This window comes from Microtus oregoni, unplaced genomic scaffold (genome assembly GCF_018167655.1).
Source record: "Microtus oregoni isolate MIOR12 unplaced genomic scaffold, Mior012 000010F_ref0000083, whole genome shotgun sequence".
Classification (NCBI taxonomy): Eukaryota; Metazoa; Chordata; class Mammalia; order Rodentia; family Cricetidae; genus Microtus; species Microtus oregoni.
The window spans coordinates 48,703,698-48,718,815 of record NW_024543069.1 but is presented as its reverse complement, the minus strand read 5'-3'; the positions used below and the strand labels follow the sequence as shown (position 1 = coordinate 48,718,815).

The following is a 15,118-nucleotide window of genomic DNA, read 5'->3' as shown; positions in this document are numbered from 1 at the left end:
GAACAGAAGCTAAAATAAATCTACCTAAAGCTGTGTGATTGGTCCATGGGTTCATTTAAATTGTGTCTCTGAACTTGTGTATGATTGCAAACTTCTGTAATAAACTTCATAAGCCATCCACAGAAAAGGTAGTAGTATATTATAGCTTATTGAATTAGTTAGGAAAATGTATAATTGGGTCACACAATCCAACAATGGTATCAGAAATTGAATCAGAGCACAACAACAGTGAAGACTAACTGGTAGAAGCAGAAAGAAGGAAGGCAGAATGGATATATCAGTTCAGACTTGATCTGAAAAAGGTAAGTTGAAAAAGGTGACTTTAATGAAGAAAACAGTGTAAGCAAGCTATCTAAAATGTGTCTAGTGGTAGAACAAAATGGTACCATGTATCATCTGGAAGATGCAATGGGAAAGGCACACCATTACTATTGTCAAAATTCCTATGCTGAAAGTACTAATTGGAAAGAACTGGAGACAGGAAAAAAGACAACTTTGAACAATGTGTGACCTTGATTTGAGCTTTCTGCAATTGGGACTTTATTGAAATGATTGACTCAGTTGAATTGTGCCAGTGGAGTGTGTAGCAAAAGATGCTAGTGGTTATAATGGTTGTATTATTTATTCTGGGAGAGTTCAGATATGGATAGCTACTCTGTAGTTTTTTGCTTTTAAATAACTAAGAGAAAATATTTTTGATATACTTTCAAACTTTCATTAATATTAATTTTATTTGAAAATGATAAAAATAGCTTGAAATTTGAAATGAGGAAATTTTTGAGAGCACTCAGCAGCAATTTATTATTTAAATATATAGTGCATACACACATGTGGATGTCCCTACATTTCCAACTCATTTTACCAAATGGTTTCTGTTTTACATGTTGCTAAAGGACAGTTTTAAAATATGACATCTGCAGTTTGAAGGATTTCAACATGAGAAAGTTTGACTCACTCAGTTTTTGCATTCACATACAGTGAGTGGCATCAGGGTCAGGAGACAAAGACTGCCTCTCACTACTCCTGAATTTCTTCAGGCTGAGTGAAATAATTCCTACAGGTGTATGTATGTCTACAGGTTATGTTCCAGAGACAACAACCTGTTGCATTCCTGCCGATGTTAAGATTAACTGATTCTCACTCTCTGTCTTATAAGACTAACAAGTTTTTATTCATGGTAAAACCAACCTTAGTAAATATTTCAGAAATACCTGGAAGCTATCTACAGAAATTGAGAGAAAAAGATTACTTCCAGCTTTGTGTTCCAATCACAATAATTAAACTTCTCTTGTTTCCCTAGACACTGTTCTTGCTAGGGTTTCTAATTTTAATAGAAATCTTGTCTATTCTCTATGCCTGAGAATTTTTGTATGTGAGTTTAAAGTACAATTACTTCTACTAATGGCACTTTAGTGTGTGTGTTTTCAATTTTTCTCCATTCCATGGGGACTAAAGGCTGTTATAAACTCACATTTTCAATAATTGGTGTTCTGTAATCCTTTAACATCTTTTTAAAATGTCAACTATTTATACAAACATCCTTAAAATAAAGCTGCTCTATCCTATGGCAGTGCAGCTAATATATTTTTAAAAAGGAATGTTTTTCACCCTATCTCCAGTATACATACACACATTCACATACACATTGACACAGATGGAGGTGTATGTATTTGAAAAATATACATTTTTCCTTTTGCAGGAGTAAAGAGATATTTTGATGAATATGACTATTAGAAAAAGAAGCAAAACTTTTTCTGTAAGAGTGAAATTTGATAAAATTGATTAATTTTCCACATCATTCTACCAAACCTCTACAAGCCACAAATCATAGGATCAATGAGAAAACTAATCTTCTGGAAAATTGCCTCATCTACACAGGTCCCATTTGTCTATCAAATCTACTGTTGACTCCTTGACCATGCGAGTACTCCAGGAGAATGCCTGCTATGGACCACATCATTCTGCACCCATAATTGCAGGATTCAGGTAGTGTGTATCCAATGGAAGGCTTCAACATTGATCAGTAGGCTGTGGATGTGAAGGATTAGAGGGTTAATTTTCTATTGCCCTTCTCGCCTGGTTGCTCCCTGGCAAAGACGCCTTGCTTAACCAAAAGTAACAGCTTCTCTCTTACAGTTCAGGGTCTTGCTATTCCCTGTGACGATCCTCACATTTTTTTCATGAATTTAGATATAGTAGTAGTTACTAGCCCAGGTTAAGTGGTAGCAGCACTGATGTATGTATCTATTCTGTTCAGCTTTGTACTACATCTTGTATATGGTCCGTTGGCTCAATGGTCATGTAGTGCACACTTTAAGTATTTTGTTTACTTTTAATGCCACCTTATATTTTACGTCAATCAATCTTTGTATAAACACCAACTTGTGTTTTTATTGCTAAGACATGAACACACAGAGAGTAGATTTTCTTTGCAGGTAATATGGTAGCCTGGGATACTAGACTACATTTTCCAAGTAAAAATAATTTACAATAATAAATTTCATTAAAAGTATTGAGAAATGTCAAACATTAAGGCAAAATTAGGTCAAAATTTAAGTTAAAATGTGAACACACATAAATTATATAATCGATCTGTCTAGAAGTTCAGAGAATTTGATGAATCTGAGACACTGTTTTTGGACAACCCTATGAAGTACAAGGGCATGAACAAGTTCTTAATCCTGCAGGCAGGACATCATAAAGACTGATATTCTAATGTCATCAGGTGTCCTCCACCTCATTTTAATTTGCTGGTTTTGAGTGCACTGATTATGAAATCTCTTACTTGTTGGTGAGCTGCAAGTATGTTATGCAAAAGGATGATTAATGAAGTTAAGAAATGGTCTCCTTTCCCTCAATAAAGGGCTCATTTTGATGAAAGAAAATAATGACTCTTCCTCTAGGAAGCAGGCATTATAGAGGCTGCATGTTTGGACTCAGGAGATGACAAACAGTCAGTTCTCATGAAGTAATAAAGTAGTGAAGGATTCTTAGGCAGAAATTATTACAGTAACTCCAAAAGAACATAATGAGTTCAAGTTCTAATACAATAATAAGTTACCTAACCACAAAAATAAAAAATGTGGTATAGATAGAAATGCCAAATTAAGCTCAGAAATGCAAAGACACAGAAATTAAAATAATTGTTTTGAATCAAATGCTCCAATTTGTATAAAACACTGCATTTGAAATGCATGCTATTTGTCCTACTGAGACATATGGAAATAGAGATTAAGACTTAGAAAAATTAAAAGCAAAACATTACCAAAATAGCAAAAATAAATAAAACAATGAAAAACATCTTAGTGTAAGTAATTATCAGTCTAAACACAATGAAGGCACGTGTTGCTATAAAGAACTTTGTTTTGTTCTTTGAATGGCTCTACTAATCAGTAACAAGTGTTCAGAACAAAAGCACACAAGAAGTGAAAGCAAAACATTTAAGATAAAAAGTTGACACAACAAGATGGACAAATAACATTCACACTGGGTGATTTTTTTAAAAGACTAACAAGATATAGAATATTTGAATAACATAGAATGGAAATTTAGATCAAATTAAATATGTTAACACTACCTGTAAACTCTGTGTTTCACATTCATTTCAGATACCTGTAGAGCATATATCAGATTCTGTCCTACAGGGGAAACCTCAAAGAGTTGAAATATAGAAACAAGGAATAACCAGTGTTTTCTAATGAACGTTAAATCATTCATCCTGGTCAGAGAGATTTCATATCTTAGTGTCTAGCAGCATACAAGCACTGAAGCCTAAGAGAAGGAATAAGTGAGGCTCCTCTCACTTCAACCTGAGAGGAGCCTCAATAACTTGTGAGGGATGGTCAGTGTTGGCATCGAGACTTACAGATAAGAAGCTCTGGGGCTTCACAAATTAGACATGCAAGCATGTTTATACAATATTTACTTGAACAGCTGTGTAAAGACAATAACAGAGAATGCTGTGAAATAGCAGGATGTAAAAACAGAAAGAGCAAGGTATTTCCAATAGGTTGTAACTTTGTAAATTACAACATCTGTCCATTGTGAAAAACAGATCATCAAAATAGATGACATACATTGCATTGGATTTTATTACATGTGTAAACTCCAAAGATTAGTTGGAGCTTCTGTAATCTATCAAGAGTAGACAAATGTTTAAATGTTTAAAAACAATAAGATAAGAATGTAAGAAAGCTACAAAAATGACAAAATAACACTGAGATATTGGGTAGTATAGGTGAAAATGATTTTACTTGAAAGTGTGCATCTCAGATTGCCTTCAGTGTTTAACAAACAAAAATTTATGCTGAATCATTTCTAAGAGTTAACTGATGAAACAGAACGCTGGAAACTTGAGAAGTTCAAGGCGAATGACAGTTCTGTCACCCTGGGTAAGCCCTACCTTCACTCCCCAGGAAACAGGTCTGAGTCTACTGTCTGTGGACTTTGGACAATAGGTCTCACACCTGTGTTCTGTATTTCAGATCCTTCATGAACAGTCCTTCAAAGTGAATTCTGAAACTCCTTTTCCTTTTATGCCAGGACTTCAGACTGGCAACTCATGAATGCTGCTCTTCAGTTCCACAACTTCCTCTGTCCTTAGCTTCCAGCCCAGACCCCCAGGTGCACTGTGCAATTGGCTGCTGGAATTTAGAGACCTGGATGTCACTGCTAATGGGTACAGCAGCAACTGCTAACATGCAGCCTTTAGTGCTGGTTATTTTTCTTTACTAATGTGATCTAGCTCATTGATTTTACTCAAATGTATGCCATATAGAGCTGTGTACACAGCACATTGATATTACCCATATGCATGAGATGTGTATACAAGAATATTGATTTTACCTGTATGTATGCTGTATAAAGTTATGTACACAAGCACATTGATTTTACTCATATGCATGACATATACCATTGTGTACATAGGAACATTGATTTTACCCATATGCATGACATATACCATTGTGTACATAGGAACATTGATTTTACCCATATGGATGACATATTTAGTTGAATACACAAGCACATTGATTTTATCCATATGGATGACATATACCATTGTGTACATAGGAACACTGATTTTACCCATATGGATGACATATTGAGTTTATACATAAGCACATTGATTTTATCCATATGTTTTGCTGTATAGAGTTGTGTACACAAACTAAAATTATGCCCATGATTTGAGGGCTATTTTCTTTTTCACTGATGACTAGATGTCCGTAACCTAAGACCTGGATGAGAGTTTCCTATGATCTGTGAGTGTCTCTACTCTGTGATGCTTTAGGAAGACAATAGAACTTGCAGGAAGTAGACCCAGTGGCAAAAAGGTTGATAGCTAGAGACGCACCTCAGGAAGAGAAAGAGCCACTTCCCATGTTTCTCCTCATTCTGCTTTAATTAGCCACTGTCTCTGATAGATTCCTCAATGATTTGTCACTACAGACCACATAACAAGGCAAACTGACCACAAACTAACCCCTATCACTGTTAGACAAAATCAAACAATACTCCTTCATCTCAAATATTTCTGTTTCAGTGTTGGAAAAGAGACTAGCACACCAATCCTCATGCAAAACACATTCACAATTTTTCTTCTTAAAAAGAATAACCTACATATTTTTTCCTTTGTAAGGTCAAAAAGTTTAATAACTTTTATTGTTAGTATTATTTGGAGGCCATGTCAATCTATCAGCTATCTAATAATATGGTATCTCAGAACATGTTTTCTCACAGGATGGATAGATGATAGCCAACAAATTTTAATGAAAGGTTCCTCTAGATTTTCCTCTCAGGGGGCATCCTTGAGGCTAATACTATTAGACAGTTTCATTAGCTTCTGATGTAGCAAAATTACATTTGTGGATCCAAGTAAACGAACATTTCTTGTTAATAACTATGTTTTGAATAGTTAAAATGAGCTATTTAATGACAACTTTTGCATAATCACCATTTGTAACATTAATACATTAAATATATAGTGAAATATCTTCTAAAGAAATGTAAATGAATTCTTTCAAGTGGATAATAACAAATTCAAAAGATAACTATTTACAACAATTTGAAACTTGTAAAAAAGCCTAAATGATATTATGAGTTAAGTGTTGCTTTATTATTCTAATGGAGCTAATTTTCACCAGAGAATGTGTCAAATTAAGAATAAGGGAATCAGAGCTACATTACTAGTTTTCCTCTTTCTATTTAAGCAGATAAACTTGTGTTTTACACCGTTTACTTTTGCACAAAACTTGTCTTCCTTGGTAAGTTTGATACAGCATAAAATTAAACAATCATTCTCCCTTTAAATATTAAATGAATCAAGTTCATCAAATTTCCTCCTTTAAACCTGATATACGTATATTTTCCACTTAAGTTATATTAACCTATAGTTTGTCACTTTAGTATTTTCAATGTATTCCTGAATCTTAAACATGAAGTAGAATTAATATTTGACACCAACATTTCTAGTCCTGTCTAGAGCATCAATTAAAATGATTGAGAACATACTAAATTAGCAGATAGGCTCTCAAAAGAGAGACCAAAACCAACAAATCCAGGGCATCCAATGATTTAATCAGTACAATCTGTTTCTATTCAGTCAAATGTGGTTCTTTTGGCCCAATAGTTTGCTTCTCTAAAGAGTCTCCACAAAATGCCCTCATCTCTTCCTTACGTATCCTAAACCTATTTCATGTGCTAACATTTCATTTCTTTCCTCACCTTTTATTATTTGAATCACTTAGATAGCTTTTGGTATAAATAACTGAAAAACAAACACAAATTTATTACATTCCAAAGAAAATATATTGTTTTCCCTTTCTGGCCAACTCAATGAATTTCGCTTTACCTGTGACTGCTTCACTAAGTGGTTAATAATCCCTTTGCCACCTCTAGCATTTACACTTAACCCCCATCTCTGTCTCCATCTCTCCCCTTCTCCCTTACTCAGCTAAATCTACTCACCACTGGCTCAATTAGCTACCACTATAAACTACCATGGTCCCAGCAATGAAGCAGAGTTCAGAGCTACCTGTTTTTAAATTTTCTTCTAGTGATGAAATGGGTTATTGCTCAAAGAAAGTTCAGAAAATGAATCTTGGTTTTGCTGTACGTAGATAGGCTTTATGAGATGGAATATACCAACAGGTTTGAGAGAGTCAGGCCAACCTATAGAGTTTAGAGAATGCTCAGATCTACTTACATTGTTGTAAAATGTTGATAAATGTAATAAAAAGTGTAAAAGTGTTCATAAAGCACTTGTAATGGAGAAATTTGGCTACATTCCTTAGATTTTAGAGAATACTGATCCATTGCAATAACAAGTTAAAAAAATAAATAATTACTTGATGTGTACATACATTTACCTATTTCTCAATCTTGATGAAATAAAGTTTTCTAACTGTATTTCAAGACTATGCTTAGAAGGCTCAATGAAAGAACAAATTCAACTATAATGGGTTTTACACTATTTTTAATTTATAAACTAGAAGTATCGCTCTTGTTCGAAGTAAAGAACCTTTTTGGTATTTTCATGTTGTATCTTTACACATCACTTGAGCAATTAATGCAATTTTAAGAGTATATAACATACTCAGAAGTTAATTGTCTTTGGTGAGTTATAAATAACTCTTTGCAGAACTTTGATGTGGTTATCCCCCTTTTAAGTTACATTTAAATTAAATCACACAAACTCTCAGTATGCTCGTTTGCTGTCCAAACAATATAAATGTAAGAATCTGTTTATTGGCTGGGCGGTGGTAGTGCACATCTTTCGTCCCAGTACTCGTGAGGCAGAGGCAGGTGGAGCACTGTGAGTTTTGAACCAGCCTGGTCTGTAGAGTGATTTCCAGGTCTGGTTCAATAGCTACTGTGAAATTTTGTCTCAAAAAAAAAAAATCTGTTTTCTGAAAAATGAAAACTTCACAAACATCAACTTCTTTTCTAAGTTTAAGTCTATTTTAATTTTTCTAAAAATTTTTATATAACACAGTTCCTTGGCAGATCTTTCATGATGCTTCTTTGACACTGGAAATGTGAAGTTCCAACTCTCAATTTCTACTTTCCTTGCCAGCTCCATACCTGCTGTCTGTAACTTCATGTTCGGTTTTAGCTAGAGAGCAACATTTCATGTGAAGACGCTTTACTGCTGAGAAGGCAATCACCATCATCATTTGATAAGAGGCTCACTAAAACACACAGCAGTTTGTTGTTTACAAAAGAGCTAGGGTAGATATCCATCTTTGATTCTCACAAATGTGTGGCTTTTCTATGTTTCAGTAGACGAAAGTCTGCGGCATTAACTCAGAACTAAGATGGGTGATTACAACATTATCACAGGAAATATCAGTACTCTAAAAGGTGGATAGTTGCTGAAATGCAGAAAAAGCTCTACTCTTCACTGAATTAACAGATTCAGGGCAGCAGAGATGGCTCAGCAGGAGGAAGCCCTGACACCAAGCTGATGAGATTGATGCTAGGACTCATTTTCTAGAAGGAATGACCTGATTCTCAGAGGTTGTCTTCTCATATCCACAAATATGCTGAGGCAAATGCAACCATATGCAGACACACACACACATGCATGCATGTACACATACACACTGAAAAGTTCCTATGTCTCTAGCATCCAGCAAACTTGACTTTGGAAATGTTTTCTTCAAAGCATATTTTAATGCTTTTGTTGTTAGGAGAAAAACAGATGTAAACCACTGGCAGTGGATAGAGCCTCAGATCTGGACACACAAAGCCAAAGGACTGGAATCTTAGTTCACAGCAGTTTTAACAACATGTGAAGACTGTCTCTTCCTCAGAACTTAAATGCTGAAGCTGATGGCAGAAAAAAAGATGCAGCCCATACTTTCATCCCAACACAGGTAGCATAACTGCTTCAGTTTTATCTTGCAAAGTCCAACAAATCTGACAAATTTCGCCAACGAACAAAAAACATCTCCTGGGCAATGATGTGTATAGACAGAGGGATTTTTTTAGTCAATTGCAGGAATTAGGTTTTAATGTTCTATACTAAAGATTTCATACCCCAGATAGCTGCTGCTATCCACTGAACCCTGGCAGGTAGTGAGCCCTCTAGAGCTGAAGCTCTGAAGATGTGCTAAGCAGATTTCCATGTATGCACAAATACTTTATTACTAAAGCTCCTTTTCTTTGGAATAACCCAAACTTCCCTTTTTCTTCTTGCAAAAATATTCCAGCTTCATGAATTTCTTAGATTTTAATTATAAATACCTTTCAAACTCATACCTACTGAAGCACAGAATGGTACAGATGCCTCTCCTACCAAAAGTCTGCAGTTTTGAAATGAAAAATCATTGACCTTACAATTTAAGAGATATAAAAAGTGATCAATGTTCTTAAAGTATTCAGCATATGTAAAGAAGCACAGATTACCTTACCGTTATATGGAAGCTCCAGAGGGCTGCAGGTATCATTATCCATTCTCAGTTTCGGCAAAGCGATCAGTGTTTTAGCAAAGGACGCTGAGATGGGCTGCACTAACAGGGAGGGGAGGTTTGGTCGGCTCTGTCTAAAGCTTCCATCTGTATTCAAAAGAGGAAAAAAAAAACCCAAATCCTTAGCAAACAGAAATTGAAAACAATCATAGACAAGTTCTTTGTAATCAAGTATGTAAATTTTGAATAGTAAAATATATATTTGTTCTTTTATTTACTACTCAATTATATTCTGTTTGTTAAAGTGTTTTGAAATACTATAAAATTATGTAATCTGAATAATATTATATACCTTCTTCAACAACATATACATATACTTACCACCGGTTCTATTGCAATGACTCACCAAGGTAACAAGAAAAGAATGGAACAAAGCAATAGTGGAAAGCGTACCCAAACTGCCCTTTCATTGGAATCAGATTGATGATACCTTAATTGTCATCATATGGCCTTCATCCAATAACTGACAGAAACAGATGCAGAGATTCACAGCTAAGCACTAGGCTGAATTTCTGGAATCCAGTCATAGAGAGGGAGAGAGGAGAGAGTCCATGAGCAAAGGGGCCAAGACCACAATGGGGATACCCACAGAAAGAGCTGACTCGAGCTAGTGGAAGCTCATTGACCCCAGATTGACAAGCTTGGGCACCAACAAAGATTGAACTTAAAATTTGTGAAGCCACTAGCAGTGGAAACCATATTTATCCCTACTGCATGAATCAACAACCCTTTGGAGCCTATTCCCTATGGAGGGATACCTTGTTCAGCCTTGATACAGGGTGGGGGAAGCGTGAGCCTTGGTGCTGGCTCAAGTGATGTGAAAGACTTGGTTAACCCCTCATGGGAGACCTCACCTTCTCTAAGGAGTGGATGTGGGTGGGGTGGAGAGAAGATGGAGAGAGTGAGAGGACAGAAGGGAGAGGGAACTGAAATTGTCATATAAAATAAATTTAAAAAAAAAAGAATGGAGACACAGAAATACATGGGAACCAAGCCAGCAGAGGGCGGCTGGACTGTAGCAGCTGACAGTTAATTAGCAGCTAACACAGTGAGTGGACCCCAGGGACTGGACCTGATGTTGTGATGAGGAAACTAAGAAAGAATGTGGCTCGTAGAACAGAATTCCAAAGGCCCAGGCACTGGCAGATCCTTCTACTTTTGACAGGATGAAAAAGGGGGATCCTACGAAGCATGGTATGAAGAAGGCCTCTTGTACATACAGTCAATGTGGATGCCTGGCCCGTCATCATGCCAGTGGGAAGTAGAAACAGAAGAGGGAGGATTCAGATAATGAAGAAGTTGCCATTCTTAAACAGGATACTGTTGGAACGTCTGAAAATTTACATGGCCAACTCTGACCAATGCCTTCAGGAAATAGAGCTTTTGCTAGTAGAAGATATGAGCAGACTGGTGAAAATCTAAAACTAATGAAAATCAGAAGGCCACTGATTAAAACAACTTGTCCAAGTACTGCCACACCTAAGTTATAGGTCATTGAATATTACCTACATCCAAAATTAAATTCAACTTATTTTATCCAATTCATGAGAATGAACTCTCAGGCAAAGGCATCTTCAGAGAAGAGGAAAGCTGTGGGCAGAGTTCAAGAGGTTGTGGAAATAAATGCAGAGGTGATGTGGGATTCTCCTCTGTATGCTGTGAATATGATTGGTTAATAAAGAAACTGTCTTGAGCCAGTGATAGTGTAGAACAGAGCTGGGCGGGGAAGACTAACCTATATACAGGGAGAAAGAAGGGTGGAGTCAGAGAAAAGCCATGTAGCCCTGCTGGAGCCAGACAGAACTTTACCTGGTAAGCCACTGCCACGTGTTGATACACAGATTAATATAGATGAGTTAAATTAATATGTAAGAGTTATCCAATAAGAAGCTAGAGCTAATGGTCCAAGCAGTGATTTAATTAATACAGTTTCTTTGTGATTATTTTTGGAGCTAAGTGGCAGGGAACCAACAAGCAGCTCTCTCCTCCTATAGGGATGCATGGCTGATGTGAGCTAATGAGTCCAGGGAATATATAGAGTAATATTAGAGTTAGGATTTAAAGATTTCCCAGATATACAGGAGAGTAGGTATTATCTGAAGACAACGATTAGCTTTAACAGGATGTGTAAAAATGAGATGCAATAGTACAGTATGACTAGAAGTGGTATATTCATAATTAATATAATCATAAAATTGTATTTCAAGAGAATGGAGATAATGAAGAAACATGGAATGGTATGCTTGAGACAGAAAGATAAATCCTGATGATGCAGAATGACAAGTCAATCAAAATAATAAGTAAACCTGAAATATAGTTCTGGGAAGATGGTTTGGAAAGTATTGGTTAACTTCCATCAGCCATTTCTGCAGCCTTGACTTTGTTAATTCAGTGATGATTAGCCTTGCAAGTTCAAGAACCCGAGTTTTCCCCAAAGTCCTCATGTAAAAGAGGGGTGGGGTATGCTGGTGTTGTAGCATACAGTTAGAGTCACTGCAGATTCAGAAGAATTCCTCTAGGCAGCTTAGTATAGTTTACAAGTTCCAGGCCTCCCATGAGAGACCCCATCTCTTAAAAACAAGGCAATTGCCTAAGAAGCAACATTCAAGGTTGTCATTGAGCTTCCATACATACATGCACATGTACAAGCTCACCTCACATACACATGTACCTATACATGCACACACACGTTGACTAATAAGTTATGTATCTCAAACACGTGTGGAGGAATAAGAATAAAACTATAAACATGGGTTGCAAGAAACCATGCTGAAGCCAATTAATTGTGCACTTGAGAGAAATCAAGAGAAGGAGACATAAGAATGGGTGGAACAGATAATTTTAGGAAGTAAATTCTCTTGGAATTATTTGGTTAAGTAATGAACTACATTTATCTATAATTTTAATAAAATGCAAGTCAAACAAAACTGATAAGATAAAATATAACAACCATGCACACCATATTCAGAGAATAGTGGAGGGGACAACAAAGCAAATATGCTCAAGTAAAAACCAAACACTTAGGAAAGCTCTGTTACTGACACTGAAAAGGAAATCCACTGTGAAGCCTGACAGCTAAATTTTAGAATGTGGTACTATATACAGAACTTTTATTAAGAAAATAATTTCTGGAGGTTTACTTGGAGTCAAATTTGATCTGTCTGCAAAGGGTGAAGATCTCCATGATCTTGGTAACCAGGTTCCAGGAGGCAGATTATACATGAGTAAATGTTTGTGAGTCACTCTTTAAATTTATCATGTGGAAACTGCTGTGTGAACTTCTTCAGCCAATAGCCTTTAAGACAGCAGCCCACTTGGTGTGGTCTCTTATAAATGCAGACATAAAGCTTGCATGTTCTCTCTGGACTGCTAGATTCGGTTTCTGTTTCCTGTTCATGTAGGACTATGATCTGTGAGTCAACCCCTAAATAAAGAACATGTTATTATACACAGCTCTAAACTAGTGTTGGATTACTTTAGAGCGTCCATCTTCAGAAAACCACAAGACAAAGAAAAATAATATTTTGTTTAAGGCAATGGCTGTCATAGAAGCTGTGGTTTCAAGAAAATAGTAATAAAGATTTAAACTGAGATCAGATTTTCTGGAGAAGCACAAAGCTAGTCTTGGTTCTCTGTTCCTTTATGTCCATGTGTAACAGTGAATTTTGCCACAGTATACTTCATTGCTCCTTGACTGTTTCATGTCAAAGACCATGACAAGTTGTCTAATTTGCAGAGCCTGGAGCAAAGAGACAATGTAGAGTTGCTAGTTGGAAAAGCAGGAGAGATTTGATAAGGCAATAGCATAGTATAAATCAAGTGTGAGACATTTCAGAAAGGATACTGAGACTGCATAGGTCATATGCTCATAAGCCAGGACATGCACGGTTCACAGACATGATGTTAGAAACTATGTAGCCTCTTGAGTCAATGTGACAGTGATATGCAGATTTCAGGAAGTTGCTTTAGTCAATACTGACCAGTCCTCTTCTGCTCCATCCTGTACCTTGGCAAAAATAATTCATGCCGCCAAACACAGACAACACCAGGGTGGCTAGTTGGGAAGTTTTGAAATAGCTCTTTGAGAAACACAAATGAATCAACAACTGTTTTAAAAATATTCTGTATTGCTAATTCTCAGAGTCCCTATGAATGGAGCAGGGGCACAAAGAAAGAAAAGCTTGTATGTCTCCACTGTTACTTTGATCCTGCTTTATTACTAATAAGCTATCACCTCCCCAGCAGACACACTAAATATATTTCCAAAGCTCATTCGCTCCCATTAACTCCCTGATATTTCCTGTTCTAAAGTAATCATTGGTAGATTAAAGCATTTCAATAAATAAATCAGATTTAAACACATTTATCAGCTAATAAAAAGTCAATACTTAACTTCTATTTTCCTCCGAGATGCTCATGAAACAATGGATTCAAAAGTTAAATACGAGTGAACCTTAAACTCAAACTGAGCATTCCTAAGTCTTTGATGGTTTTTGGGCTGCATGACTAATAAATTTGAATTAGTTTTGAAATATCCAAGTAATTGGTTCATTAATTTTTCACTTTCAGCTTAATGGAAATATGACAAACAGTTCATTCCTCAGATAATAAAAGCAGGATTTTGCAGGACACTAATTTTAAATTATACTCACAAACTATTTTTTTTTTTTTTTGGTTTTTTGAGACAGGGTTTCTATGTAGCTTTGGTGCCTGTCCCGGAACTAGCTCTTGTAGACCAGGCTGGCCTCGAACTCCCAGAGATCCGACTGTCTCTGCCTCCTGAGTGCTGGGATTAAAGGCATGCGCCACCACCGCCCGGCTACAAACTATGTTTTAAAAATCTGTTTTATTAAAAACCTAGAATTTTATTTTCTTATATATTAAGAGATTTTTGAATAAAACTAAATGTGTGTACCAGTTCATTTACTTGTATTTTAAAGCACATTTATGAACTATAAGAATACCTTATGAGTGATACAAAATTCAGTGTGTTATATGCCCAGATACAATGGGCATTAAGTGAGAAAATATGTGCCACAGCGCTGAGTACTGCTTTGTGGAATCTGCTTCTGTGTCCTCAATAACCACTGTCATCAGCCTCAGTACAGCTGATGGTTAACTGCCTTTACTTTGTGTATATGTTGTAATCTAAAGAGAAAGGGAAATGGATCCCTTTTATTAGTAATTCCACCTGTGACAGATGCCACATGCATATAATATGAGACTTTGCGTAGACAAGACTGTTTCACCCTGTCTTGACTCATTAGTTGGAATGCAGCAAATAAACAATTTCACTATGATAATATCATTCTTGAGCTAGGAAGATGGTTCAGTGGTTAGTAGCCCTCTCTGCAGGACTCACATGGAACAGTTCCACCAGTAAGGACTTCTTAGAGAAGCTAACGTTCACTTTGGCTCTGTGGCAGTTGCTCACACAGATGCACAAACCCCAAACAGACATACATATAAACACCATCTTTAATTGGTTAATAAAAATAAATCTTTTAAAAACTCATCGACCCATATGACCTGCTTTTTCTAAACCACCAGTGTCTTGGGTATACTGACTTACTGAGTAAAAAGTGGTCCATTACTTCAAACAGTCAGACCTGAAGACTTCAGAACAAAAAGAGAAATGAAGTTCAAAT

General features: G+C 36.2%; 1 protein-coding gene across 1 annotated transcript in view; it reads right to left on the bottom strand.

Annotated features, from left to right (window-relative positions):
- Naaladl2 (N-acetylated alpha-linked acidic dipeptidase like 2) overlaps nucleotides 1-15,118 on the bottom strand; it is an 835,422-nt gene that overhangs the window by 321,110 nt on the left and 499,194 nt on the right. Inside the window, exon 6 of the mRNA XM_041659204.1 lies at nucleotides 9,414-9,557. Within this exon, the coding sequence (XP_041515138.1) occupies nucleotides 9,414-9,557 (144 nt within the window). The remainder of the gene's footprint in view (nucleotides 1-9,413; nucleotides 9,558-15,118) is intronic.